This window comes from Nannospalax galili, unplaced genomic scaffold (genome assembly GCF_000622305.1).
Source record: "Nannospalax galili isolate Female #2095 unplaced genomic scaffold, S.galili_v1.0 scaffold473, whole genome shotgun sequence".
NCBI lineage: Eukaryota > Metazoa > Chordata > Mammalia > Rodentia > Spalacidae > Nannospalax > Nannospalax galili.
Window position 1 is genome coordinate 139,489 of NW_008334092.1, and position 26,651 is coordinate 166,139.

The window sequence follows — 26,651 nt, forward strand, 5'->3', positions numbered from 1 at the left end:
TACATGTGGGGACTGGAGAGATGGCTCAGTGGTTAAGAACACATACTACTCTTACAGAGGACCAGAGTTCAGCTCCCAGTACCCACATCAGGCAGCTCACAACTCCCTGTAACTCCAGCTCTGGAGAATCCAATGCCTCTGGTTCTGTGCACATACCCCTTCAGATATGCACATCATTCAAAAAATAATACATCATGAAAACTGAATGTATGCTTTTAAATTGAGTCTTTCTCCCTTTACTATAATGCAGTATGACAACCAGCATAAGGAACTAAAAAACTAGTTTGCTTGTGTAGAGTGAAAATTCAGCAATTACTATTTTAGCAAATGTAGAACTGATTTTGTATTCTGTATTTGACATGTCAGAAGAGAAGCTTGACGCACAATAAATTTTTGTATCTGAAAACACAAAAGCTTCTGTTTTTAATAATTTTATATTATGTAAGAATTATTTTCTCTTATACAAGCCTCTCTGGGCTTTCCTCTTGAAATGGGATGTTTAGGACCTATAGAGGTTTCTAAAAGGTTATCCCTGAGTAAAAGTACGTGCTTGAAAAAGGGGAGAAATTCTGTGGAAATCTCTTACATTTGACGTTCCTGAACTTAAGTGCAATAAAGTCACATGTACTTATACAGTAATTGTGGGCACGCCTAAGTCCCTCCCTGTTTGCAATATCCCCACATCCTAGAAATCCAGCCCTTCTGCCCTCCGGAGGCGCCTTTCCCAACGTAAAGTACAATTTTTAAGATTTAAGCTCTTGACTTAAATAATTAGCCGCAGCCTCTGCTGGGGAATCTGGGCGCCCCAGTGACCGGGAGGGTGCTGCCGGGTGTGGACGCGGGCAGGGGGAGTGGGCAAAGCTGCTGGTTGGTGCCTGAAATCAGTGCGTTGCCCCTTTAATTGTATCCCCAGCCCTCGGGCGTTTCTGCCCTACGCCCACGTCAGCAAATACCTTTTGTTTCTCTCACGTTAGGGCTACTTGTTTTAGGGCGCAAGGCTTAGGCTTCGGAAGGGGGTCCTTCCCCTACCGGGAACCGGGAACCGTCGCCCAGCCTGCGCAAGCTGCCGGGGCGCCGCGGCCCGCGGTAAGTGGCTGCGCGCCGGGCGGGCGGAGGGCGGCGGGGCGTCGGGGCTGCGGCGGGGAGGGAGCCTGGTGGAGGGCGACGACCCCCAGCGCGGGGGCCGGGATGCGGTGGGATGCAGGAGGAACGCGGGCTAGAGATGCTGCCCGGGGCTTCGCAGCACACAGCCCAGTCCGGGCGCGGCGGGAGGCGCAGGGGCGGCGGGCGCCATTTGCAGCCCGGGGCGCAGAGGCGGGTTGGCGACAGTCACCGGGGAGGCGCGGACGGTCCGGGGGATGCGTCTGGGACGGCCCGACCCTCCCGCCGCGGGTAGCGGCTCCCGCGCGCCCGAGGATGGCCGCGGGACAATGGTCTTGCCGTCGCTGCCCGCCCCGCAGCCCGCCTCGGCCCGGGAAAGGCGGGAAGGCGCCGGAGCCTCCTGGTGGCCGCGGCGGGGAGGCGGTGGGCCGGAGCCGGGCGTGTCTGGAGCCGTCGGGCGCGGCCGCCGCGGGAGGGGAGGGGAGGGGCGGGTTGGGGGCCCCGACGCCGGCCCCGGGCTCTGGGCCCGGGCGTCTCGCGGCGGGCGGGGCGCGGTTCGCAGGGCGGCAACGCGGCTGGTGTTCCATCCCTTGGCTGCTGTCCCGCTGCTTAGAACCCAGGGCCGACGATCATGCCTCGCAAGCGTGGAGTTCCAGCCGTCTCCAGACCTGGAGACCGAGTGGTCCGGGGCTTGGCCGTCTGCCTCTTCTGTGACTATGCTGTCTGGTCCCTTCGCTGTCTGATACACGTGTTTATCCTTGACCTGTTTGCCATATTCTTTCCAGCATGGAATTGGATTCACACTTATTGAGCATCTGACCATACACATGCCAGTAACAACTATAAACCAGATTTGCAGAAGTTTAGTAAGTGGAGTGGTTTAACTTTTATGGAATATTTCGCTTAATTTCACTTATGTGATTATAATGTGAATTATAACCACAACCTGTTCAAACTGTCAATCCTCTTGGTAAAGCAAACATGCGGGGCATGTAATTTCAGTCCTAAGCTGAAAAGTGACAACTTCCCCAGGCCTCCTGTCCTGACAACCCCAGGTGCAGTCTCTGGAGCTACAAAAATCTCCATTGATCTTTATCATTTAACTCTTATTTATGTTTATTGGTGGTACTGGGGATTGAACCCAGGACCTCCCATCGTGCTAGGCAGGCACTCTACCACAAAGCCATATTTTCATTCCTATTTGAAATTCTGTTCCGTCTTCGGAATTCTGGAATTATAGGCATGCACCCAGTGAATTTCTAATTGTCCTAGCTTGTTCAATGGCATACTTTTATGTTAATAGTCAAGGGGCTGATGTAAGTGATAGGTAAAATCGGGGTCCAAATCCGGAGAAAGCACCAGGACACAGCCACAAGAACTCTGGCTGGATTGTTTATTGGCAGGGGAAAACCCAAGAAACAGTTCCCCTTTTGGGATAGAGGGGCTGTCAGTTTACATGCTGTTGGCTGGGGGGTTTTATAGGGGGGTTGGGGAATGCGGAAGGCGGGGGTTGGGAGGGTAGGGGCGTAGGGGGGATATATTTTTTTACAAAAGGGCCGTGAAGAGAGCCCAGGGTTTTTCAGGAGAGAACAGCCAGAGGGCTTGCAAAACTGAGGCCCTGTCACTTTGGGGAGGGTGTACCTGTATATCAGAACCCTAACATTCCAACTTTTGTGCTATAGGATAGGGGGCACCGAAGATGTCTTGGTACTTCCTGCTGAGCATGGGTGACTGGGGGAGGCTGGATTAGGGATCAGTCAGACAGCAGGGGTTTCCACCTCAGGCATCCGAACAGGGACCGTCCTTGATGGTCAACATGTGGAGGGAAGGAAGGTGACTGCTGATTAAAATTAGTATGAGTTAGTTGTTGAATCGGCCCTGAAAATATCTGAAGAGGCAAGGAGCAATGGTTAGTATCAAAGCAATAGAAAGGAGAGGCCCCAGCAAGGGTAGAAGCCATGGTAACAATCCAGTGAAGCTATCCTATATTAGGGTGATTGTTGATATTGTGAAGTTTTAAGTGAAAGATAAAATCTTTTAGGGATAAGAGCTCCCAAATACTTTTAACATTTTTGGCCTTTGGAACAGAGTACATTGCTAAAAGGCCCAAGGACAATTTGACTTTTAGCCAAGAAAGAAACTGGCTACTTTTCTTTGGGGTTTTTAACCCTAACTGCCTAGCCAATTTCTACCTCCTATTTTTAATCACGCCACTCTCTGAAGAGGTTACCCAAATTGCCGATAGGGAATAGGGACACTGACCACACTGGCTTCTTCCATGCTGAACAGGGACACCCTTCAGTGGGGCTATCTAAAAGACTCCCAGATTGCATTACTCTTAAGTATAGGGAGAAAAGAAGGTCCTTGACTGGTGCCTAGGGGAAGTGAAGGAAAAGTAAAGGCAAGAGTAGTTAGTATTACAAGTTCTAGACAGGGAACCAGAAGAAGTCAGAACAGGGCAAATTTCAAATGTCCAAATTAAAGTTCATTGGAATTTTTTGATGAGGGCTTCTAAAGGCACCCATCTATTGGGTTCCTCCTCATTTTTCCTTTGACCACCAAGGCTGGACTCAAGAATGATGAACTCAGGATTTGTTTTCAGGCACTCGTAGCTGTTGGAGTGGCTAGAGAGGGAGAGAAAATAAATTTAGCTATCATTTTAGAACAGTAGTAGCTGCAGGTGGGCACTACAGTATCAGAGACCAAGATTTGAAGTCTTATACCTGAGCAGCTTTTTCTTGTTAAGAACAAAATCACTGCTGAGAAATAATTGTCTAAATAATATTTTACCTGGACTTAAGTCTGATGTCTGGGAAATGCAATCCTTTGGACTCAAAGAAATATACTGATTAATTTTTGGTTATACTTTCCTTTTGGGTGTTTAAAACCATGATTTTGGCTCAAATAAACCAATTTACTTTTACTTTAAGGTTGGTTTAGGATCTGGTCCTCAGGGGTCACATGGGCTTGGGGGGAGCCCCTGGCTCCTTAGGCTTTTCTTTTACCAGTTCCATCTACGTGAAGATAGGTCAAGAGGTCCTGCTCGACCTGGGCTTCGCTTGACCCTCCTCTTTGCAGACTGGACCCTGGTTTGAGTCCCTCTGGTGGGGTCTCCATGACCTCCCTGAACAAGAGGACAGGTGACTCATCACAGTTACAGGACATATTAAGAGATTCCCATAATCCCCTGGGACACTGTTACCTTCTAGGGCAAGGAACAAAACTACCTTAAGCCCCTTTGTCCAGATTAGTATGGGCCTTTAAGTATGGTTATTAATCATCCAAGAAGGTCAGTTGCACCAGCCTGGTACCTTTAATTACTGGTAATGTATAGCTAAAGCTTGAACAAAACCCAAATGTTCTCAATAAACATTGACTGGAGGAGATTTACCATCACAGGTTAACTAGGCACAGCCCAGGAAAGGCACCTTAAAAACAAGAATTTCTTAAGTCTGTCTCAAATGAAAGCTGTTCTATTACAAACAGAAGCAGTCTCCTTTTAGTTTTCTACATTCTGATTTACAGTTTTCAGTAGGAAGGGAGGCATTATATCACATACCTATGGACAGGAAATAAACTAATCAGAATTCACACCAAGCTTCACAGAAACTGTTTTCTTCTAGATTGCATACATCTGGTTCAAGGAAGTAGATCTAGTTTTTCTTTGAGCCAAATCATTCTTGTTATGGGCAAAAGAAAGTGCCAAAAGTAACATTTGCATGACGCAGAGAAACATAAAAGACATCTTTCGGTAGTCATAGGTAACCCAATACTTGTCTGTACCCATTTAATCCAGATCTGTAACCCGTTGTGCAGTACAAGCCAAGAGTGGACTGAAAATTAACAACTCTGTATTTCGGTAAACCTATTCAGAACTTTTAATAAGTTTTTTTAAAATGAATTTCATTATCCCTTCTATTCTGGAACTATCCTGTCATTTTAATCTTTATATATATAAATCTTTACTACTATAGTCCTTTTCAAATTCAGGAGACCATTTGCAGTTAGGGCAGAATTACATACAGCTGGCTGGGAAGAATGGCTGGATACTCAGGTGAGGTTATCCCTCCTTTAATGAAGGAATAACAACTGTCAGCAAGCCCCATTATGATAACCTTTTATAAGCAGGCACAGTTGAAGTCATGAAGATGGTATTTCTTTGACTCAGAAGAGTACTGTGCAGCAGCATCTTATTTAATAAAATTAGTTAATATTACCCATGTACACATTATGCTTTAAGTTCCCAGGTAGACCTTATAGTTCAGAGTGGTCTATTAAAGAAGGGGTGTAAACACAAGGTAAAGGGAATCAGCTGGCACCCAACCTCCAGAATAATCACTTAAGGAAAACTGTACTATAACCCTGCTCAGAATTTAATAAACCCTTTTAATAATATTCATAAACAAATTGACCAAGCAATTAAGATTTTACCTCAAGCCTTGAAGCAGGTTTTAAATGACCAAGTCTCTTTTAAAGGTTTAGAGATATTTTACATAGACTTAGAAAGTGTTTTTTCTATATAAACATATCCAAATGCAGAGATAAATTGCACCATGGAGTAGAAGTAATCATTTAAAAAATTTATATTCTTACTAGGAACCATGTTGTAGTTTAACAATTTCCGCTTACATGAGAACGTACAAGTCAATTTGATATCTAGTAAATCATTATTTAATAACGGTTCCCTTAGTATTAACCATAATACTATAAATATTTCTAACTGGGTTTCAGACTCAACAAGTGATGGAAAACAGAATTATACATTTCATTTGCACTCAAAGCTAACCATAGCCAGAAGTTACAGTATGATTAAAACAAGCTAATGCTTAAACAGTTGTCATTAAAGATAATTCCATGAAATAAGAGGGTAAAAAATAGGATGGTAAGAATTATTTAGTCTTAATAAGGCAATACAGAATCAATCTATTATTAAAGACCATTTAAGATTGACAATAGCAAAAGCATAGAGTATAAGAGAACAGTTTTCATGAGTATGATTTAATTACAGCTGTCTACAGTTAACCCTTTCCTATAGTAGCATGCAGGAACTTAGAAAGAATGAGAGGTGAGAGCACAAGAGCATAGCACACAGGGTCAGAGGAGCCAGCATGCCAAGTCTGCAGGGCTGGTGATCTGACAGCACAGCTCAGGCTCAGGGTGGTCTTTTGTTTCCTATGAGGAAAAGGTGTGCGTGTGGGGGGAACACTTAAGGAAATAAGCACAAAATCATATCACTGCTAGAGTCTAAGAAGACACACTGTAGGGAACAGTAATGAGCTAGTTCTCAGAGACGTCTAGAGGTTGTTCACTGTATGCATAAAGGCACATGGTAACTTTTACAAGATAAGCATAATAATGTTTATAAGTAGTTATTCTGAACACATTGTAGTTGTCTCTTTTTTTCTCAGGCTGTTCTGGAGGCAAGAGACTGGCTCAGGCCATCTTGGGGATCAGTTCTTACAAGGTACCCCAGAAGAAGCTATGTGCTACTGCGTCTAACTCAGGTGACCTCTAGCCAGAGAAACAAAAGCACCGCTGCCACGTGGCCATCTCCAGGAGCTTAGCAGAGGTCTTGCATGTATCAGAGACCTCCATTCAAGCCAAACTAAGATTCCTGGTTTCAATTACTGGTAGGAGTTTTAGGAATAGCTAATATAAAGGCAGCTCAATGCAGACTTAAACATGAGAGCTAAAGGCAAGAGTTACTCCAAGGGAGAAAAGTACAGAGCCACATCTGAGCCAGCAGAGTTTCCAGGGACCACATCTGCCTGCATACAGAGCCGTGCTGCAGGAAACAGGGAACAGGACAAGGCCAAACGGATGAGACAGGAAGACCAGTCCCAGAATTCATCTCCAGCAATGAAGATGAGTTAATATATTAAATCAAACCTATAACCAACCGTTCAATTTTCTCAAACCATTTTCAGGCCTTTAGAAGTCTGAAAGCAACACAAACCAGACCGAGAATGACAAAACCAAAATACCCAAAGCGAGCAAACCAAAGAGATACCTTAAAACAAACACTGTGAAAATAAACCCAAACCAAAAGGTATGTAACAAATAAGGTCCTTAAACAGCCAGCTCAGATACTGTTTTTTTGGTCTTTGAGACAGGGTCTCCCTGTAGCCCCAGCTGGCCTCGAACTCACTATGCAGACCAGGCTAGCCTTGAACTCACCTACCTCTACCTCTTGAGTACTGGGATTAAAGGTGTGCACCACCACACCCAGCTTCAGATACTGTTTTGTATAAACAACTAGCACTTAAAAGTTTTGTGAAACACTTAATAGACCTAGAGACATTGTCCAATAAATTTAAAGATATTTAGGGTGCCCAAATTTATAAGGCCTTTGAATGTACTATCAAAATATCCTTATTTATAAATCTGCACATGTATTTTAATTAGGCATGCCAAAATAAAGCAAAATAAAACCAATAATCTTATGCACAATAAATGAATGAAAATAATAACTGAAGTGGTCAGTTTGTTTTGATGGAAACATATGAAGACAATGATCATAGACACACATGACAGAATTACTTGAGATCTCAACACACGAAACATAGACATACATGACATAATTCTACGCAAATTAGGTGCACCCAAAACACAAAAATCAAGGAGTTTAATTAGGATGGTCCTTTGCATGTAAGGCAATCATCCTTTAAAGGTGGATCAGAGAACACTTCCTCCATAATCTCATAGCTATGGGGAAGTTCTCCCTCCTCTTCTGAAGTATGAGACTGGGTTTTAGGGTTCAGGTAACCTCCATCCAGACTCAGGATTCTTATCCAGCAAGTCCTGATTTCAAGTCCCTGGACTTCACGAAAGTTTTTAATTTGGAAGGTTTTATCTTAATGCCATAATTTCCTGCAGAGCCTAGTTTAAAGTTGTCCAGCATCACCTGGAGGACAGTCTGGGTCTGACACTTGGACTAGGAGGAGCGCATCTGAAATTTTATATAAGCCTGGGATGTATGTAATGTGTGCATAGGAGGGGGTGGAGAGTGTTAGTTTCTCTCCCTCATTCAGATGCCTTCCTGGCTGACCACTTCTCAGTGATTTAAGAGGTCTTAACCTTAGGGCCACACGTATAATCCCTGTGGTTGGTCACCCAAAGGTGAGTGCCTGTTTAGGACCTCAGCGGAACCACAGGATGAGGCCCAATTAGATTCCATGGCCTCGCAGAGCCGTGGAACCATTATTTTCACTCTCACGTTCACGCACAATCATTCAAGAGTTTTTAAGACAGTCATTCCCTACTTAAACCCACTAAATTCCTTTTCTGTCTAAAACAGTCCAGTTTGCTGCCTGATTCCTGTTTTTTCTGTTTTCCTTTAAATGGGGCCAACACCTTGGAATCACCTCAAGGTTTAGTTGTGGTCCCTTTCATTCCTGACCGGAGGCCAGTGCCATCTTCGAATCACATCAAGACTTTGTATGCAGCCTCCTGCAGGGGATCAGCTTGTGCTACCTTCCACCTGTCTAACCTGGGGCCTATTACCTGCTCTGGACATCTATTTCTGGGTCTCCATCTTGCTTCACCTGATGAGAGGCTCCAGTCTGGGGCTATGCAGTTGTCTCTGGCCTCCTGGAAGGAGACCCCAGAGGAAATTCTTTGGGGGTGTTCACTTCTCTGTTCCAGAGGCCGAGGGGAGCTGTAGGGTCCAGGAGTGGCAGCCTCTATTACCAACGAGGGTATGGTGACTTGTTCTCGCTGGGGCCTCCAGAAATGTAATGGAAATAATCAGAGATCAACAGCCGAAATCAGGTGAGGGAGTTTAATTTGCTAGCGGAACTGACACCACAAATCAAAGGAGTCAGACCCTCTCTTCAAGTTTTGGGGAGTTTATATTCAAGTGAGGAATGCAAGCAAAAGCTACATAGCATATATGTGGTAATTAAGTAAGATAACAGAGGGGGGCAAAGGTAATAGAAATGCAAAGGTCACAGGAGTGTAAAAGCCTTAGGAAACAAAGATTTCTATACAGGAATGTGATAGCTTTGGAAAACAAAGACTTCTATCCTGGATAACCATAGTGGGCAGGGGAAGATTCTTCTTGTTCTCCATTTCTATCTCTAGGCTTTCCCTGCTTCAGAGTTCTTAATTACCATCACATTGCAAAATCTTTTAGCATCTAATATGTGCTTCTTTTTCTACAATCATACTATGCAAAACAGTAAGAATTCAAAAAAATCACTTTTAGAAATCAGTAAATATACCATATAAAAGATGTCAAAATTCAAAATCATTCCTTGAAAACTACCATGTGAAGATGTCATGCAAACATCCCTTTTAAAAACCAGTAAATGTGTCAAACAATGTAAAAACTTAAAAGTCATCTTTAAAAACCAGTAACTAGGCTGGGCATGGTGGCGCACGCCTTTAATCCCAGCACTCAGGAGGCTGAGGCAGGCAGATCTCTGTGAGATCGAGGCCAGCCTTTTCTATGTAGTGAGTTCCAGGCCAGCAGGGGCTACAGGGAGACCCTATCTCAAAAAGTCCAAAACCAAAAAACAACCAAGAACCAAGAGTGGGGCCCAGTCTGTTCTGAGTCCTTTTTCCTTCAGATTTCTCCCATAACTTCGCACCCAAACAAAAGGCCTTGCTGTCTTTATTGAGCCAAACTCCCATTGTGGTGATCTGGCATTACTCCCTTAGTCTGATATGAAAACGCATAGCTTTTCTATGACCTCATCAAGAAACCAAAACAAAATAAGTTGCAAGAGAATTAGGACATATGATTAAATGTCTGCAGTTCAGGGAACTCCTAGGTATCGCTGGTACCAGTAGGTTTCTGGGTATCGCCATTTTGAATCATGCCGTATGTTGAACTAAGATGGTGGCAAGATCACACAGATCACTGCCATTTTGAAAATATCACAGTCCAAGATGGCAACCAAGCCATGTGACTGTCCCCCATTGATGATGTCATCAACCAAGGTGGAGACCAGGTCACATAGTTGTTTTCCTCTTGGTGAGGTCAGCAGTCATGATGGTGACCAGGCCACATAGCCATGTTAGTGAGCACAGTCCCATGATAAAACAAGCCCATCCCCACCAGGATTCAAGCCCTGTGGGATTCACATGCCTCACAGGTTAAATGTAGACAGCAACCATTTTTACTTTTACAAAGCATCCCAGTCAAGTTAGACTTGATATAAAAGGAGAAAGTACACACACACACACACACACACACACACCCCAAATAGGAAAGCAAATCAAAGGAATCCATGTCTCTCACTACCATTTTAGCTGTGAATGTGAAGCAAAGTTCTCTGTGTCTCTTCATTTCTAGATACAAGCTGTGCTGGAAAAGAAATTCATGAAGGCAGCAGAAGGAACAGGGTGCATGTCCAGCACATAAATCACTGAGTTGTTGCTCTGAAAGCATATTGTTGCTTACCCAAGCACAGCCTGTGACTTTCCATGTACACTGAAATTTAAAATGCTTAGATCTAGTTAGAAAAGTAGGTACCTCTAGGGGATTTAGCTCAGTGGTAGAGCACTTGCCTAGCAAGCGCAAGGCCCTGGGTTCAGTCTTCAGCTCTGGGGGCGGGGGAGAAGAAAAGTAGTCACCTCAGGATCACTTGGTCTGAGCACAGCCTACTTGGTGCCCAACAGGGCCTAAGAGCAAATTTTCAAGCCCCTCTGCCTGAGAAAAAGTTTAGGGAAAAAAAATGGCTTTTAAAATATTTTTTCCAGCCGGGCGTGGTGGCATGCACCTGTAATCCCAGCACTCCAAGGCAGAAGCAGGCAGATCTCTGTGAGTTCAAGGCCAGCCTGGTCTACATAGTGAGTTCCAGGACAGCTAGGGCTACAGGGAGACCCTGTCTCAAAAAGACCAAAAAAAAAATCTCTTTTCCGTTTGTCCATGGGGTAAGCTGCCTTAAATTCAGCTGCTTCAGCCTAAGCCCTAATGCCCCAAGGCAAGATAGCAAAATGGATAAGGAAGTTCACCTGCTCCCTTAAGAACCAAATTCAGTGTGCACTTGAGAATCTCTGCATGACCACCAAATAAAGAAGTTATCAGAATTTTGGGGTCCCATCTGGGATGCTAATATGAAACAGGGAGAAAGAGGGTCCCCCAGAGGGTGAATTTAAGAATGGGCCCAAACAGAAACTTTTACAGTTTTATTAGAATCTTAAAGAAAAATCCTCAGGGTAGGCAAACTGGTAGTCTTGGCAGCCACCTTGAGGAGGTGAGTAGTGGGAAGGAAAGAAAGCCATGGAGCCATGCAGGTTTAGAGCCTGTGTGGGAGATCAGACACATAGCTGACTCCCAGCCACACAGCTGGAAGAAGGAAGCTTTAGAGAAAAAGAGAAGAACAAAGGCCGAGGTAGAGAAGTAGGGAGGGGGAGCAGAGGCTGCTGAGGGGGTAGGAACCAGTGGGTTGGGGTCCTGTGACACAGTCTTGGTGAGGAAAACTTGATGGGAGGAACGTGATACACAGAGGGAGGGATTAGCACAGAGATCATCAAAAAAGGCTTGGACAGAAGGGAGCTCAGACTCTTTTGCCATTACGGTGGCAGAAATTATCTAAATCTCTCAAAATATTGAATTCTAATGTTGCAGTGTCCAGCCAAACAGAGTCATTTTCTAACTTGTAATGGGGCCAGGCAGTGGTGCAGAGGAACTTTAAGTGCTTTGGTCTGATTGTATCTGAAAGTCCTAGTTGTTTTAAGGATTTAAGAAGACAAGCAAGAGGTGTGAGACCCTCAGACTTGGACTGAGCGGTTCCCATAGCGACAGATTGTGTACAGTGTGAAGAGGAGATAGAGAAGGAACCTAGCAAGTAGGAGGAGACAGTGAGGATCCTCTCTCCAAGGGGAGCAGAGGCAGGGATGGCAGTCAAGAGTCTGGGCAGGAAAGCACAGGGTATGAGGAAGAGAAGGGCAGGAAGGAGCAGGAGGAAGATTTGGCATAGGTCATACAAAAATGAGAACATGCAGAACCAGTCACCAAGGAAAGCATCCTTTCCCAGGACAGGCCTGAGTATGAGCTTTTTTTCCAGGTCCCCAGAGGCAGCGTCCTGCAAGCAGATCACCAAGGAGGGAAAAGACGAGTTCCTGTCCTGGACAGAAGGGGTGCATGTCCCCATCCCTGGAAATAGCATCCCATAACCAGAGAAAGGAAAGGACTTTCTGACACACTGGTGTGATTTTTGAGGCGAGCCCTGCGATGGGTGTGTGGCATGATCAGCCAGTAGAGTGAGACTGGGATGGGAGGAGAGACGTGGAGAGTCAGAAAGAAGGGGGATGGAAGAGACGAGGAAAAGGAGGGAGAGAGACAGAGAGAGAGATTCTGAAATTTAGTGGAAGCTGAGGGAAGAGGAGCCCGAGGAGGGTGGGAGCGAGAGAAAGAGAGGGGCTCGGAATGGTGGAGTATGAGAAAGTGAAAGTGGAAGTGAAAGCAAGGCAGAGTATGCCCCCCGAGTGAAAGGCAGTAAGAGAGAGGAGAGAGAGAGAGAGAAAGAAAGGGAAAGGAAGGCTTGGAGTGTACCTCAAAGCTGAATCAGTGGTGTTTGCAGGGGCCAGTAATGTCAGCCAGGTCTGGTTGGAGTTCTTTACATGCAATTCTCAAAAGACTGGGTCCCAGGGGTCTTGGCCGGGTTTCAGCACCATATGATAGGTAAAATCGGGGTCCAAATCTGGAGAAAGCACCAGGACACAGACATGAACTCTGGTGGGATAGAGTTTATTGGCAGGGAAAATGCACGGACAGTTCCCCTTTTGGGACAGAGGAGCTGTCAGTTTACAGGCTGTTGGCTGGGGGGTTTATAGGGGCTTTGGGGAATGTGGAAGGTGGGAAAAATATTAAAAAAAAAAAAAACAAGTTAGGCGGGGAAGAGAGCCCAGGGCTTATCAGGAGAGAACAGCCAGAGGGCTTGCAAAACTATGAGACCCTGTTGGGGAGGGTGTTGCTGTATATCCAAACCCTAACAGAAAGTTTTTTGATGTCTCCATATTTTTTTACTTACCTGCTCAAAATACAGCAATGTCTTCCAAATATAATATTTTATGTCAGTTTTTTTTTTAAACATCTTTTTTTGTTGTTTTGTTTTTTGTTTTGTTTTGTTTTGTCTTTTTGCGACAGGTCTCCCTGTAGCCCCAGCTAGCCTGAAACACTGTAGACCAGGCTGGCCTGGAACTTACAGAGAGTACTGTGTGGACCACCATGCCCTGCTTTCCCCATCCAAAACCTTTGGACCTTCACCTGTTCTACCTTACGGTCTTTGCACTTGCTATTCTCTTTTCCTGAAATACTCTTCTCTCAAACATGCATGATTCTCCTTTGGACATTGCTCAAATGCCTCTTCTCAGCAAGGCTTTGCCAACTATGGTTTTGAGTCTCTTAAATGTTCTTATACTTAATTCTAAATCTTTCCCTTCTTAGACCCTGCAGTTCATTTATGCTGCTAAAACAAAATACCCAAGAATGGGGAATACACAAAGAACAGATGTTTATTTCTCACAGTTGTAGATGTTGGGACGTCCATGTGCTGGATAGCTTCAGTGTCAACTTTACCCACCTGAGTAGAGGGAGCCTCAACTGGGGAATTTCCTCTATCAGACTGGCCTGTGGCCATGTCTGTGGGACATTTTCTTGATTGTTTAGTGATGTGGGAGGGCCCAGCCCACTGTGGGCGGTGCTACCCTTGGGCAGCTTGTCCTGTGATGTGTAAGAAAGTAGGCCGAGCACTGGCCAGGAGAGCAAGACAGTAAACAGCTGTTCTCCATGATGTGTGCTCCAGGTTCCTGCCCTGGGTTCTGGGCTCCTTTAGTGATGAACTATGACCTAGGAGATGTAAGCCAAATAAACCCTTTCCTCCCCAAGTTGGTATTGGTCAGAGTGTTTTGTCACAGCAGTTAAAGCAAACTAGGACAGTCCAAGATCCAGGTGTTGACAGTGCCAGACGGAGACTGCTGTCTTCTTCTGTCATGACACCTTGTTGCTTCATTCACCAAAGGACAGAAATGAAATCTGTGTCCTCATTAGTAAAAGGGATAGAAGGGATAAAGAGGTAACCCCTCAAGGCCCTTTGTAAGGATGCTAATCCCATCTATGGCAGCTCTCCTGGCCTAATTACCTCCTAAAAGCTCCTCTTAAAAACAATTGCCCTGGGAATTAAGTTTCAGCATGAACTTTTGACAGAGACACTAAATTCTAAACCATGGCCTTCAAACATTTTTGTACTTGATTTTAAATCTACCCAGATGTTCATCTACCAAGGAATACAGTTACCATTCTAGTTAGTTCAAGTTTACAAGCTAGGGATTTTTACTAAGAAGACTAACAAGATTTGTTTTGATGACTAAGATGGGACACACTAAGGTCTAGATTAATGTATGTAATATTAAAAGAAGGTCTTCTAGGGACTGAAGAGATCGCTTAGTGGTTAAGAACAGAGGACCTGGGTTTGAATCCCCACACCCACATGGCAGCTAACAACCATCTGTGACTCCGGTTTGGGGATCTGGCATCCTCTTCTGACCTCCATGGGCAGGCATTGTGAGACATGGGTGTACTTACATACATGCAGGTAATACACTCATACACATAAAATAAAAATAATTTAAGAAGTTGGTCTTCTAGACCAAAATTTTATTCAAATTATTCTTGTTACCTAAACCTTAAGTCTACATGCCTTTTCTTTCTGTTCCAAAGACCTTCAAAATTCATGGTTCCTAAAATATGTAATTACCTTTTCCAACCACCTTTTTTTAAAGATCATTGACCTTAATGGGAGTCTTGGATTGCATAATATTCTTCAGGCTATTATAGATATTAAACTCTTTTTTTTTTTCAGTCTTTTTGAGACTGGGTCTCTCTGTTGGGACTAAAGGCCTGTGCCACCATGCTGGCTGTTCTTAGACAAGGGCTCATGTAGCTCACACTGACCTTGAACTTACTACGTAGCTGGGGATCATCTTGAACATCTGATCCTCCCAACCTTTTTCTTTAGTCATAAGAAGGTAATCCCATTGCATTTTATGGAACACTCAGATCATCTTATTTTCTCTATTGGTTGCTGCTTAGAGATTGTTTTTGCAAATCTCTATGACAGCAGCATTTCAAACAGTTTGAATTGCCACAATTCAGGCTTTCCCATGAGTGAGTAATTAGCACCTCTTTTTATTATATAAAATATATTTGAGCAGTTATACTTTCTCTGGTGGAAAACTGCCCCCTCCCCCATATACTCCTGTGCTCACCTGTGTCTCTCAACAGATGAATGGATAAAGTATAATAGATATACATGGTAGAACATCATTCAGAACAAGATTCTGCTGGTGATGTAGCACAAAGGTAGAGTGCTTGCTTGGCATGCTCAAGGCCCTGGGTTCAATTCCCAGCCACTATATAAATAAAAGTTAAAAAATAAAAGGAAGGCTGGGCGTGGTGGCACATGCCTTTAATCCCAGCACTTGGGAGGCAGAGGCAGATGGATCTCTGTGAGTTCGAGGCCAACCCGGTCTACATGGTGAGTTCCAGGCCAGCTGGGACTACAGGGAGACCCTGTCTCAAAAAGACCAAAATTAATAATAATAATAATAATAATAATAAATAAAAAGGAAATTCTGCCATTGTGATATGGATGGTACAGTGTGGGTGGAACTGAAGAACATACTGCTAAGTGAAATAAGGCAGCACAAAAAGACAAGTGTACATGTTCTTCCTTACACGTGGAGTCTGAAATGAGCAGAGGAGCCACTAGGAGCTGGGGCTGCAGGTGAAGGAGAGATCATGGACAGAGGGCCCAGATCCTCAGGGAAAACGAATGAGATCTTCTTTTCTTATTTTGTTTTGAGAGCTATTGCATAGGGTGGTCAACACAGTGAACAGTAGTGTTTTGTACATTTAAAAGTTAGTAAGAGAGTCTGGGAGTGTAGCTCAGTGACAGAGCACTTGCCTATCAAAATTACCAAAAGAGGGGCTAGAGAGGTGGCTCAGTGGTTAAGAGCACTGGCTGTTCTTGCAGAGGACCTGGGTTCAGTTCCCAACACCTACATGGCAGCTAACAGCCATCTGTAATTCCAGTTCCAGAAGATCCAAGGCCCTCTTCTGACCTCTTCAGACATTGCATGACATGGGTGCAGTTACATGCATGCAGGCAATACACTCATACACATAAAGTAAGATAAGAATAATAAAAATAGTTGGGCATGGTAGCGCATGCCTTTAATCCTAGCACTTGGGAGGCAGAGGCAGGCAGATATCTGTGAATTCGAGGCCAGCCTGGTCTACATAGTGAGTTCCAGGTCAGCTGGGGCTACAGGGAGACCCTGTCTCAAAAAGACCAAAAACAAAAAAAAAGAATAAAAATAAAATATTAAAAATAATTTCTAAGAAAATATATTTCAAATGTTCTCACTGAAAAATTGATAAATATTTGAGGTACTGGATATGCTAATTAATCATATTGATCTAATTATTCCATATTGTATGCATAAAGCATATCAATTTCATTCCCCATAAATATATACAATTATGTTGTCAACTTAAAATTTTGTTAGCCAGGCGTGGTGGTGCATGCCTTTAATCCCAGCACTCAGGAGGCAGAGGCAGGTGGATCTTTGTGAATTCGAGGCCAGCCTGGTCTACATAGTGAGTTCCAGAACAGCTGGGGCTACAGGGAGACCCTGTCTCAAAAAGAAAAAAAAAAAATGTTTGTTTTGGGCTAGAGAGATGGCTCAGCGGTTAGGAGCACTGGCTGCTCTTGCAAGAGGACCCTGCTTCAGTTTCCAGCACCCACATGGCAGCTAACAACCTTCCTAATTCCAGTTCTGGGGGATCCAACACCCTCTTCTGACCTCTGGAGCACTGCACAACACAGGTGCACTTACACACATGCAGGCAATACACTCATATACATAAAATCTAAAAATAATAAAATTAAAAAATGTTTTTTTATTTGTTTCCTACATAGGAAGACCTTGTCTCAAAAAGTGGTGAGTTATTTTTTGTTTTAGAGGGGGCTGGGAGAGGATATCTGGAAATAATTAGCAAACATGAGACTTATTTTTCTATTACAGAAATAACAGCCTTATTTCTCTCTACATAAACAAACCATGATGGTCAATGAAAATATTAGTTGATCAAGTTATTTTTTTCTTTTTATGGGAAGGTTTGGAATATAGTAGAAATTGAAAACATTTTTTAGTGTTTTATTTATTGTTTTTATTTTACATATATGAGTGTATTGTCTGCATGTGTGTAAGTGCACCCATGTTGTGCAGTGCCCCAGAGGTTAGAAGAGGGTGTCAGAATCCCTGGAACTGGAGTTAGGACAGTTGTTAGCCTCCATGTGGGTGCTGAAAATCAAACCCGTGTCCTCTGAAAGAGCAGTCAGTGCTCTTAACCACTGAACCATCTCTCCAACCCCCGAAACCTTTTTTTTTTTTTTTTTTTTTTTTTTTTTTGGTCTTGTTGAGACAGGATCTCTCTGTAGCCCTAGCTGGCCTGGAACTCACTATGTAGACCAGGCTGGCCTTAAACTCACAAAGATCCACCTGCCTCTGCCTCCTGAGTACTGGGATTAAAGGCATGCGCCACCACACCCAGCAGAAACCATTTTTTGTTGTAGTTCTTATTTTTATTTTTTTTAATATATTATTTTTATTTTACGTGTATGCATGTATTGCCTGCATGTAGGTAAATGAACCTGTGTCCTGCAATGTCCATGGAGGACAGAAGAGGCTGTCGGATCCCCTGGAACTGGAGTCACAGACAGTTGTTAGCTGCCATGTAGGTGCTGGGTTTCAAACCTGGGTCTTCTGCAAGAACAGTCAGTGTTCTTAACCACTGCGCTCTCTCTCCAGCCCTATTTTTATTTTTTGAAACAGGATCTTCCATGGCCATCCCCCAACCCAAAACTGACTTTTTTAGTGACAAAAGTTATACAGCTGCAGTTGCAAGATACGATGCAATCCGACTCAGTCTGGCAAACTGAAGAGTTAAAGATCTAGGTATCTGCCGTGGGTTTTCTGCATGTGGGGTAAGATCGTTTCGTTGGGTTATTTTTGCCCATCCTCTCTCTTAAATATTGACTGTTAGGGTATATTGAGCTTTTCAAGTTGAATTTTTTAAAATATTCTATTTAGCCTGGCATGGTGGCACACACCTTTAATCCTAGCACTTAGGAAGCAGAGGCAGGTGGGTCTTTGTGAGCAAGTTCCAGGCCAGCTGGGGCTACAGAGACCCTGTCCCAAAAAGACCAAAAAAAAGAAAAATTTCTGTTTATTATTTTTATCTTATGTGTATGAGTGTATCACCTGCATGCATGTAAGTGTACCTGTATCATGTCATAAGAGGGCATCAGATCCCTCTGAACTAGAGTTAAGGATGGTTGTTAACCACCATGTAGGTGCTGGGAACGAAATCTGGGTCCTCTGGAAGAACAGCCAATGTGGTTAACTGCTGAGCTATCTCTCCAGCTCTTCAAGTTGAATTTTTAAGCAATAAACTGTTACAAATCTATAGTCCTAAACACTTGGGAGGCTGAAGCAGGAGGTTTACTGAAAGTTAGATGTCACCTTGGGGTACGGTGTCAGACTCTGTCTCATACAAAATAAAGCAAAGCTCATTTAGTTAGTGAGATAGCTTAGCTGGTAAAGTGTGACCATGCGGACCTGAGTTCCATCCCCAGAACCCATGTCAAGGTTGCAGGAAAGAACCAACTCCTGAGAGCTGTCCTCTGCCTCCAGACACTTGCTGTACCACACATGTCTCTCTGTCTCTCTGTCTCTGTCTCTATCTCTCTCACACACACAAGTCAATAAATACAATTTTAAAGCATTTACATGGAGTTATCAAGATCTTGTCACTGGGATCTCACTCTGGCCTCCACTCTACTACCCACCCCCTGGCCTCCATCAAAAGGATGCAGGGGAGACACTTGAAGCACAGTATGGAAGGTAGTGGGCAGTGACTGTGCAGTAGAGGATAACACACTCATGAGGAGGGAGGGTGATGATAACCCTAGAGCCCACTCTCAGGATAAGAATTGATAGTAAGGCCAGGTGTGGTGCCACACACCTTTGATCCCAGGACTTGGGAGGCTGAGGCAGGCAGATCTCTGTGAGTTCAAGGCCAACCTGGTCTACATAGTGAGTTCCAGGCCAGCTGGGGCTACAGGGAGACCCTGCCTTAAAAAGACCAGAAAAAGAAATGACAGCTTTTTATTTGGGGCAGGTTTTCTCCTCCAGGTGACTGGCAGACCCTGTTGGATTTTCTCTTATGGAGAAGAGTGGTGTCTGTGTTCTTTGCCAGAATGCCTAGGGTTAGAGAGTCATCTTAGGAGCTTTGGGTGGTTCAGAATGTCAAGTCTCCACTCTGAGCCAATGATAGACTCAGATCCCATTCTTTTGACCAGTAACCAAAGTCCTGCAGTTTCAGTTCCTGTTTTACAAGGTTCTGATTAAGGAGGAGAGGAACATCCTCAATGCCCTCTAAGTCTGCTAATATCTAACCAGCTACCTAGTTACAGCCAGAGACAGAGACAAGAAGATACACATTCAAGGCCAGCCTGGGCTACATAATAAGTTCCTACCAGCCTTGCTTTATAGTAAAACCCTGCTCAAACTCCTTTCTTTTCCCCAAATAAATAAATTAATTAAAAATGTTTTTTCTTGGAGCTGGAAGATGGCTCAGCAGTCAAGAACACTAGTCGTTCTTGCAGAAGACCTGGGTTTGAATCCCAGCACCCACATGGCAGCTAACAACTGTCTGTTAACTCCAGTTCCAGGGGATCCGACAGCCTCTTCTGTCCTTGTGGGCATTTCACAACATGGGTGCACTTACCTACATGCAGGTAATACATTCATACACATAAAATAAAAAAATTTTTTTAAAGTTTTTCTTGCTGGGCGTGGTAGTGCATGCCTTTGGTCCCAGGCCTCGGGAGGTGGAAGCGGGTGAATCTCTGTGAGTTCCAGGCCAGTTGGGGCTACAGGGAGACCCTGCCTCAAATAGACCAAAAAAAAAAACTTATTTTTCTTAAGAAAGGATCTCATTGTATAGCCTAAACTGACCTGGAACTCCCTATGTAGCCCAGGATGGTCAAACTCAGTGATCCTTCTGATACAGGAGAAAATGAGATCCCATCTTAGTCTTATTACAAAGAATTTAAGAATGGGCTCAAACAGAAGCTTAAGAACATTTTAAGCACCCACATGGCAGCTAACAAGCATCAGTAACTTCAGTTCCAGGGGATCTGATGTCCTCTTCTGACTTCTGTGGGCATTGTGGGATATGGGTGCACCTACCTACATGCAGGCAATACACTCATACACATTAAATAAAAATAATAAAAAATATTTTTAAAAAAAGAAAGGAGAGGTTACATGTTCTAAAAACATACAGACTTAGGAGGCTATGTGGCTGCTGCCTTTTAGGGATAGGGGCAGGAGAAGTTCATGTCATTACCACACTACTATTCCACTGTCTCTCTAGCATGATTCAAGGTGAACTGCCTATCTTCCTAGAGGAGGTCCTGTGACCAGGTGATTGACTCGACTGAACTGGAATGCTGGGTCTTCATCCAGGCCAGAGATTTTTATTCTGTTTTCGTTTTTAAATTTTACTATTTATTTATGTATTTATTTACTTTTTAAATGCTATGTGTATTAGTGTTTTTCCTGTATAGATCTAAGAGTACCATTTGCATGTAGTACCTATGGAAGGCAGAAGAGGGCGTCATCCTCTGGAACTGGAGCTTCAGACAGTTGTTAACCATGATGTGTGTTCTAGGAACTGAACCCAGGTGCTTCTCAAGAGCAGCAATGCTCTTAACCGTTGAGCCATCTCTCCAGCCCTTGGTTTTTATTTTCTTGACCAGTTTTCTCTTAAGGGGACCTTCTTTGCTACTGTAACACTTCTGCCTCTGCCTCCAAAATTCTTGGATTACAGAGGTTCACCTCCACACCCAGAAGAAGTTAATTTCTTTCTTTTTTTTTTTTTTTTTTTTTTTTGGTCTTTTTGAGACAGGGTCTCCCTGTAGCCCCAGCTGTCCTGGATTCACTATGGAGACCAGGCTGGCCTTGAACTCACAGAGATCCACCTACCTCTGCCTCCCAAGTGCTGGGATTAAAGGCGTGCGCCACTATGCCCAGCAGAAGTTAATTTCTTTAGAAAGGGTTACAGCACATTGAGAACTTTTTGAAAAACTAATAATCTGTGCCAAATTATTTGCTTTTCCATGCTGAACATTGATGTCCTATAGATGCTTCCACAGAGTTTATTTGAATCAATAATAATGGCCCTCAGCAGATGCTTCTCCCTTCTTGTAGAAATGTACTGCATGTATCTATTCTCTCCACAGGACAAGCCCCCAGACCCTGACTTGCTGCCTTGGCATCTTCCCTTTTCACTGCATTCAGCTGTGGTCACAAGGTTTCAAGAGCGGCATTCGTACATTTCCAGGTATGAAAAAGTAATTTCTTTTGGTGCTGGAGCTTGAACCCAGGGCCTTGAGTATGCTAAAGCATGTGTTCTGCCACTAAGGTCCACTCCAATCCATGTGTGAAAATTTTTAATTATTGAAAAAGTAAATTCTTAAAGGGGGGGCCTGGAGAGATGGCTCATGGTTAAGAGCACTGGCTGTTCTTGAGGAGGACCCAGGTTCAGTCCCTAGCACCCACATAGTTCCAATTCCAGGGGATCCAACTGACACCCTCTTCTGACCTCTGCGGGCATTGTAAACACGGGTGCACTTACATACATGCAGGCAATACACTCATGCACATAAAATAAAAATAATTTTTTTAAAAAAGAAAAAAGAAGGGGGGAGGTGCACAACTATACAGAAATGGTCCTACAGCCTCCTGGGACCCTTCTCATACGAACCTACAGCAATGGTGTCAGCATGCACAAGACCCATGAAAACTTAGGCAGACAAAAACCAAGCACAGAACTGTGGAAATGAACAGCAGGCCCCAATGTTAGTTGAAGAATCATTGGCAGCTAATTATTGCTGGTGAGGAAGAGCTGATCTGCTTGAAGGGAGAGACTCTAGATAGGCTGACTAAACCCCAGTGGATGAACTTGCACTAAGGGACATCGCAGGACACTAACTTTACATAATAGGCCTTAAAACAAATGACAGAATGTATAAATTCCAGTGGGGGGGGGCGATGAGAGGGTGCCAAAGGGAATGGGAGAAGGGGATATGAAAATGATTTTATGTATGAAATACACAAAAATTCAATTAAAAAAAGAAAAATTTAATTCTTTTAACTTAAAAACATTAAAAGTATGGGGCTGGAGAGATGGCTCAGCAGTTAAGAACACTGGTTGTTCTTGCAGAAGACCTGGGTTCAAATCCCAGCACCCACATGACAGCTAACAACTGTCCATAACTCCAGTCCCAGGGGATCTGACAGCCTCTTCTTACCTCCTCAGGCATTGCACGACACGGAGTGCACTTGCCTACATGCAGGCAATACACGCATATACATAAAATTAAAATAATAATTTTTTAATTAAAAAAACATTAAAAGTAGAATTTTACAACTGTGCATTTTATATATTATAGAATGTGTTTCTTGCTTGCAGACTCACGATATAAAGTATTCAGCATGCTGATCTTAGTCAGTTCCCTCCGATCGCTTATTGTAACATTTTTTGTTTTGTTTTGTTTGGTTTTTTGGTCTTTTTTGAGACAGGGTCTCCCTGTAGCCCCAGCTGTCCTGGAACTCACTATGTAGACCAGGCTGGCCTTGAACTCACAGAGATCCTCCTGCCTCTGCCTCCGGAGTGCTGGGATTAAAGGCATGTGCCACCATGCCTGGCTATTGTTAGTATTTTTAATATGTGTATGTGTGTGTATACATTCATGCATGTGTGTGTTCACATATGTGAGTGTGGGCATGTGTGTAGAGATCAGAATTCTACCTTGTTTGAGACAGGGTCTTGTTTGCTGCTGTGTACGCTGGGGTGGCTGCCCATTTACCATGTAATAAATGTATAAGCAGAATCAGGCGTTGTGGCACACACCTTTAACCCCAGCACTCAGGAGGTAGAGGCAGGTGGATCTCTGTGAGATTGAGGCCAGCCTGGTCTACATAGCCAGTTCCAGGCCAGCTGGGGCTACTGGAATGACCCTGTCTCAAAGAAATAAAATAAGGGCTGGAGAGATGGCTCAGCTGTTGGGGGCACTGGCTGCTCTTGCAGAGGACCTGGGTTTGATTCCCAGCTCCCACATGGCAGCTAACAACTGTTCGTAACTCCAGTCCTGGGGGAATCCAACACCTTCTTTTGACCTCCATGGGTATCGTACAACACAGGTGCACTTACGTACATGCAGGCAACATACTCATAAAATAAAAAGAAAATACTAAAGAAAACCCACTGACGATACAGAAGATCTCAGGAAATGGAGACGTACACATGTTCACTGATGGTAAGAGTTAACATTACAAAGATGTGTAAGTTCTCCCTAAATCAATCTATGACTTCCTTGCAATTAAAAAACAAACGAGCTCATATTGCTCTTGTAGAGGACCCAAGTTAGTTCCCAGCACCCACATCAGGCAGCTTACAAACGCCTGCCTAAACTCAGCTCCAGGGGAACCTTCACCCTCTTCTGGACCCTGTAGGATTATAAGTTCAAGGTTATCCTCAGCTGTATAGCAAGGCTAGGTTAGGGCTATTTGAGACTCTGTCTCAAAAAAAAAATAGCCCCTCCTAAAATTAAAAAGTTTTTTTTCAATGTATTTATTTTTATTTTATACGTTTGAGTGTTTGGCCTGCATGTATATAAGTGCACTGGTACTTGCAATGTCCATGGAAGGCATCAGATCCCTTGGAACTGGGGTTATGGATGGTTGTTAGCTGGCATGTGGGTGCTGGAAACCAAACGTGGGTCCTCTGCGTGAGTAGCCAGTGCTCTTAACTGGTGAGTCATCTCTCCAGCCCCTTCTCATCTTTTTTCTTTTCTTTTTTTTTTTTAAACAAGGTGTCACTATGTAGCCTTGGCTGACCTAGATATCTCAGATCTCACTATGTGAACCAGACTATGTTGTTTCTTTTTTTTCTTTTCTTTTTTGGTCTTTTTGAGACAGGGTCTCCCTGTAGCCCCAGCTGGCCTAGAACTCACTATGTAGACCAGGCTGGCCTTCAACTCACAGAGATCCACCAGCCTCTGCCTCCCAAGTGCTGGGACTAAAGGTATGCACCACCATGCCCGGGTATTTTTTTCTTTTAATTTTTTTTTTTAAGATTTATTTAGCTGGGTGTGTGTGTTGTGTACACCTATGTGAGTGCAGGTGCTCACAGAGCACATCTCCACCTCCCAAGTGCTGGGCTGCCATCATGCCCAGTTTTATGTGGTGCTGGGGATTTAACCCAAGGCTTTGTACATGCTAGGTAAGCATTTTACCAACTGAGCTACAACTCCAGCCCAACAAACAATTTTCTAAAAATATCTAATAAGTAATAGCATATATAGTAAATGATTTCTTGAAGTCTACTATCGTTTTGCTATTTTGTGGAGGCTTTTGTTTGTTTTCCTTCTTTGCAATGCTGAGGATCAGCAGAGAGCCTTGATGCACATGCTAGGCCAGTAATTTACCATGTGAGCTAGAACCCAAGTTTTTTTCTTCACTTTTTCATTTGAAACAAGGTCTTGCAAGTTTTCTAGGCTAACCTTGAACTCTCTCTGTAGCAGAGGCAGACCTTGAACTTGTGATTCTCCTGCCTTAACCTCCTGAGTAGCTGGGATTGCTGGGATTATAGGTCAGCACTACCAGTTCCTGTGATAGCTACAATATTCTTGTGTCTTGGGGACTATGTTCTCTAAGAAGAAAAGAGGTTGCTGGGCGTGGTGGCGCACATCTTTAATCCCAGCACTCAGGAGGCAGAGGCAGGTGGATCTCTGTGAGCTCAAGGCCAGCCTGGTCTACATAGGGAGTTCCAGGTTAGTCAGGGCTACAGAGTGGAACCTTGTCTCAAAAACAAAAAGAAGAAAGGAGGTTTTGATAAGAAAACAAGGCTCAGAGCCTTACTGTCCCATGGGAAAATGAGGCTTCTGATCCTTACTGTCATGGGCTTCTCCTCGGAGGGCTTGTCTGTCACTTCCTCTCTGGTAACCCCATGTGTCTCTTCCCTACAGAATGGAGATCTCCTCTCATCTGTCTGACCTCTTGCAGCAACTCAACGAGCAGCGCAGGCAAGATGTGTTTTGTGACTGCAGTATTCTAGTTGAAGGAAAGGTCTTCAAAGCGCACCGAAATGTATTGTTTGCTAGCAGTGGCTACTTTAAAATGCTGCTTTCTCAGAATTCGAAGGAGATGAGTCAGCCAACCACAGCTACATTTCAGGCCTTCTCTCCTGACACGTTCACAATTATCCTGGACTTTGTCTATTCCGGCAAACTCTCTCTTAGTGGACAGAATGTTATAGAAGTGATGTCCGCTGCAAGCTTCCTTCAGATGACTGATGTTATTAGCGTGTGCAAGACGTTCATTAAATCTTCCTTGGACATTAGTGAGAAAGAAAAGGATCGCTATTTTAGTCTCTCTGATAAGGACGCCAGTTCAAACAGGATAGAACGTCCCTCTCTTTATGCTGGTGGCTGGCAAGAAGAGAGCAGTTCCCCTCAGCCTCACTTCAGCCCTGACCAAGGGACAAGTGTAATTAGTGCAAAGTCATGGAGTAAGTCTAATTATCATCCAGCCTGCCAAAGGAATACTCAGCCACCTCTGACCAAGCATGAACAAAGGAAAGACTCCATCAAAAAGACCAAGCACTTGAGGCTGTCCCCACTGTCTGAAGTTGCTCATTTTAAGTCCAGCAAACCAGAATCACAGACATCTGATTCTGCCAACCACGCTTCCCAGTCTGAAGAGCAAGCACAAGCTGGTGCTGAAATGGACTCTGCTCCTGTTGGGTATCAGTACGGTCAAGCATCTGAGGTCACATCCAGGAGTTTTCCAGGTACTGCAAAAGAGCCTAAGTCCCTCACCAGTTCCAAAGCCCTGTATAAATCAGTCCTATCTCAACATGCCCTTAATTTTAGATGCTATGGCAATTGAACCAAGTGATTTTTTTTACCAGCCTCTGCCTCCCAAGGGCTGGGACTAAAGCTATGCACCACCATGCCCGGGGATTTTTTTCTTTTAATTTTTTTTTTTAAGATTTATTTAGCTGGGTGTGTGTGTTGTGTACACCTATGTGAGTGCAGGTGCTCACAGAGCACATCTCCACCTCCCAAGTGCTGGGCTGCCATCATGCCCAGTTTTATGTGGTGCTGGGGATTTAACCCAAGGCTTTGTACATGCTAGGTAAGCATTTTACCAACTGAGCTACAACTCCAGCCCAACAAACAATTTTCTAAAAATATCTAATAAGTAATAGCATATATAGTAAATGATTTCTTGAAGTCTACTATCGTTTTGCTATTTTGTGGAGGCTTTTGTTTGTTTTCCTTCTTTGCAATGCTGAGGATCAGCAGAGAGCCTTGATGCACATGCTAGGCCAGTAATTTACCATGTGAGCTAGAACCCAAGTTTTTTTCTTCACTTTTTCATTTGAAACAAGGTCTTGCAAG

General features: G+C 43.9%; 1 protein-coding gene across 8 annotated transcripts; it reads left to right on the plus strand.

The window, feature by feature from the left end:
- Positions 1-584: 584 nt before the first annotated feature.
- Positions 585-26,141, plus strand: LOC103730923 (zinc finger and BTB domain-containing protein 8A-like). 8 transcript variants are annotated; one of them, XM_029561685.1, is made up of 6 exons: positions 601-729; positions 975-1,086; positions 17,759-17,851; positions 17,950-18,072; positions 21,426-21,526; positions 25,215-26,141. In XM_029561685.1, the coding sequence occupies exon 6, from the start codon at positions 25,216-25,218 to the stop codon at positions 26,134-26,136; it is 921 nt and encodes a 306-aa protein (XP_029417545.1). In that variant the 5' UTR covers positions 601-729; positions 975-1,086; positions 17,759-17,851; positions 17,950-18,072; positions 21,426-21,526; position 25,215; the 3' UTR covers positions 26,137-26,141. The 8 variants fall into 8 exon arrangements, with proteins under 8 accessions (XP_029417540.1, XP_029417545.1, XP_008827464.1 ...); XM_029561680.1 differs by lacking the exons at positions 17,759-17,851; positions 17,950-18,072 and adding an exon at positions 1,887-1,967 and having other exon boundaries at positions 585-729; XM_029561683.1 differs by lacking the exon at positions 601-729 and having other exon boundaries at positions 736-1,086.
- Positions 26,142-26,651: the final 510 nt, after the last annotated feature.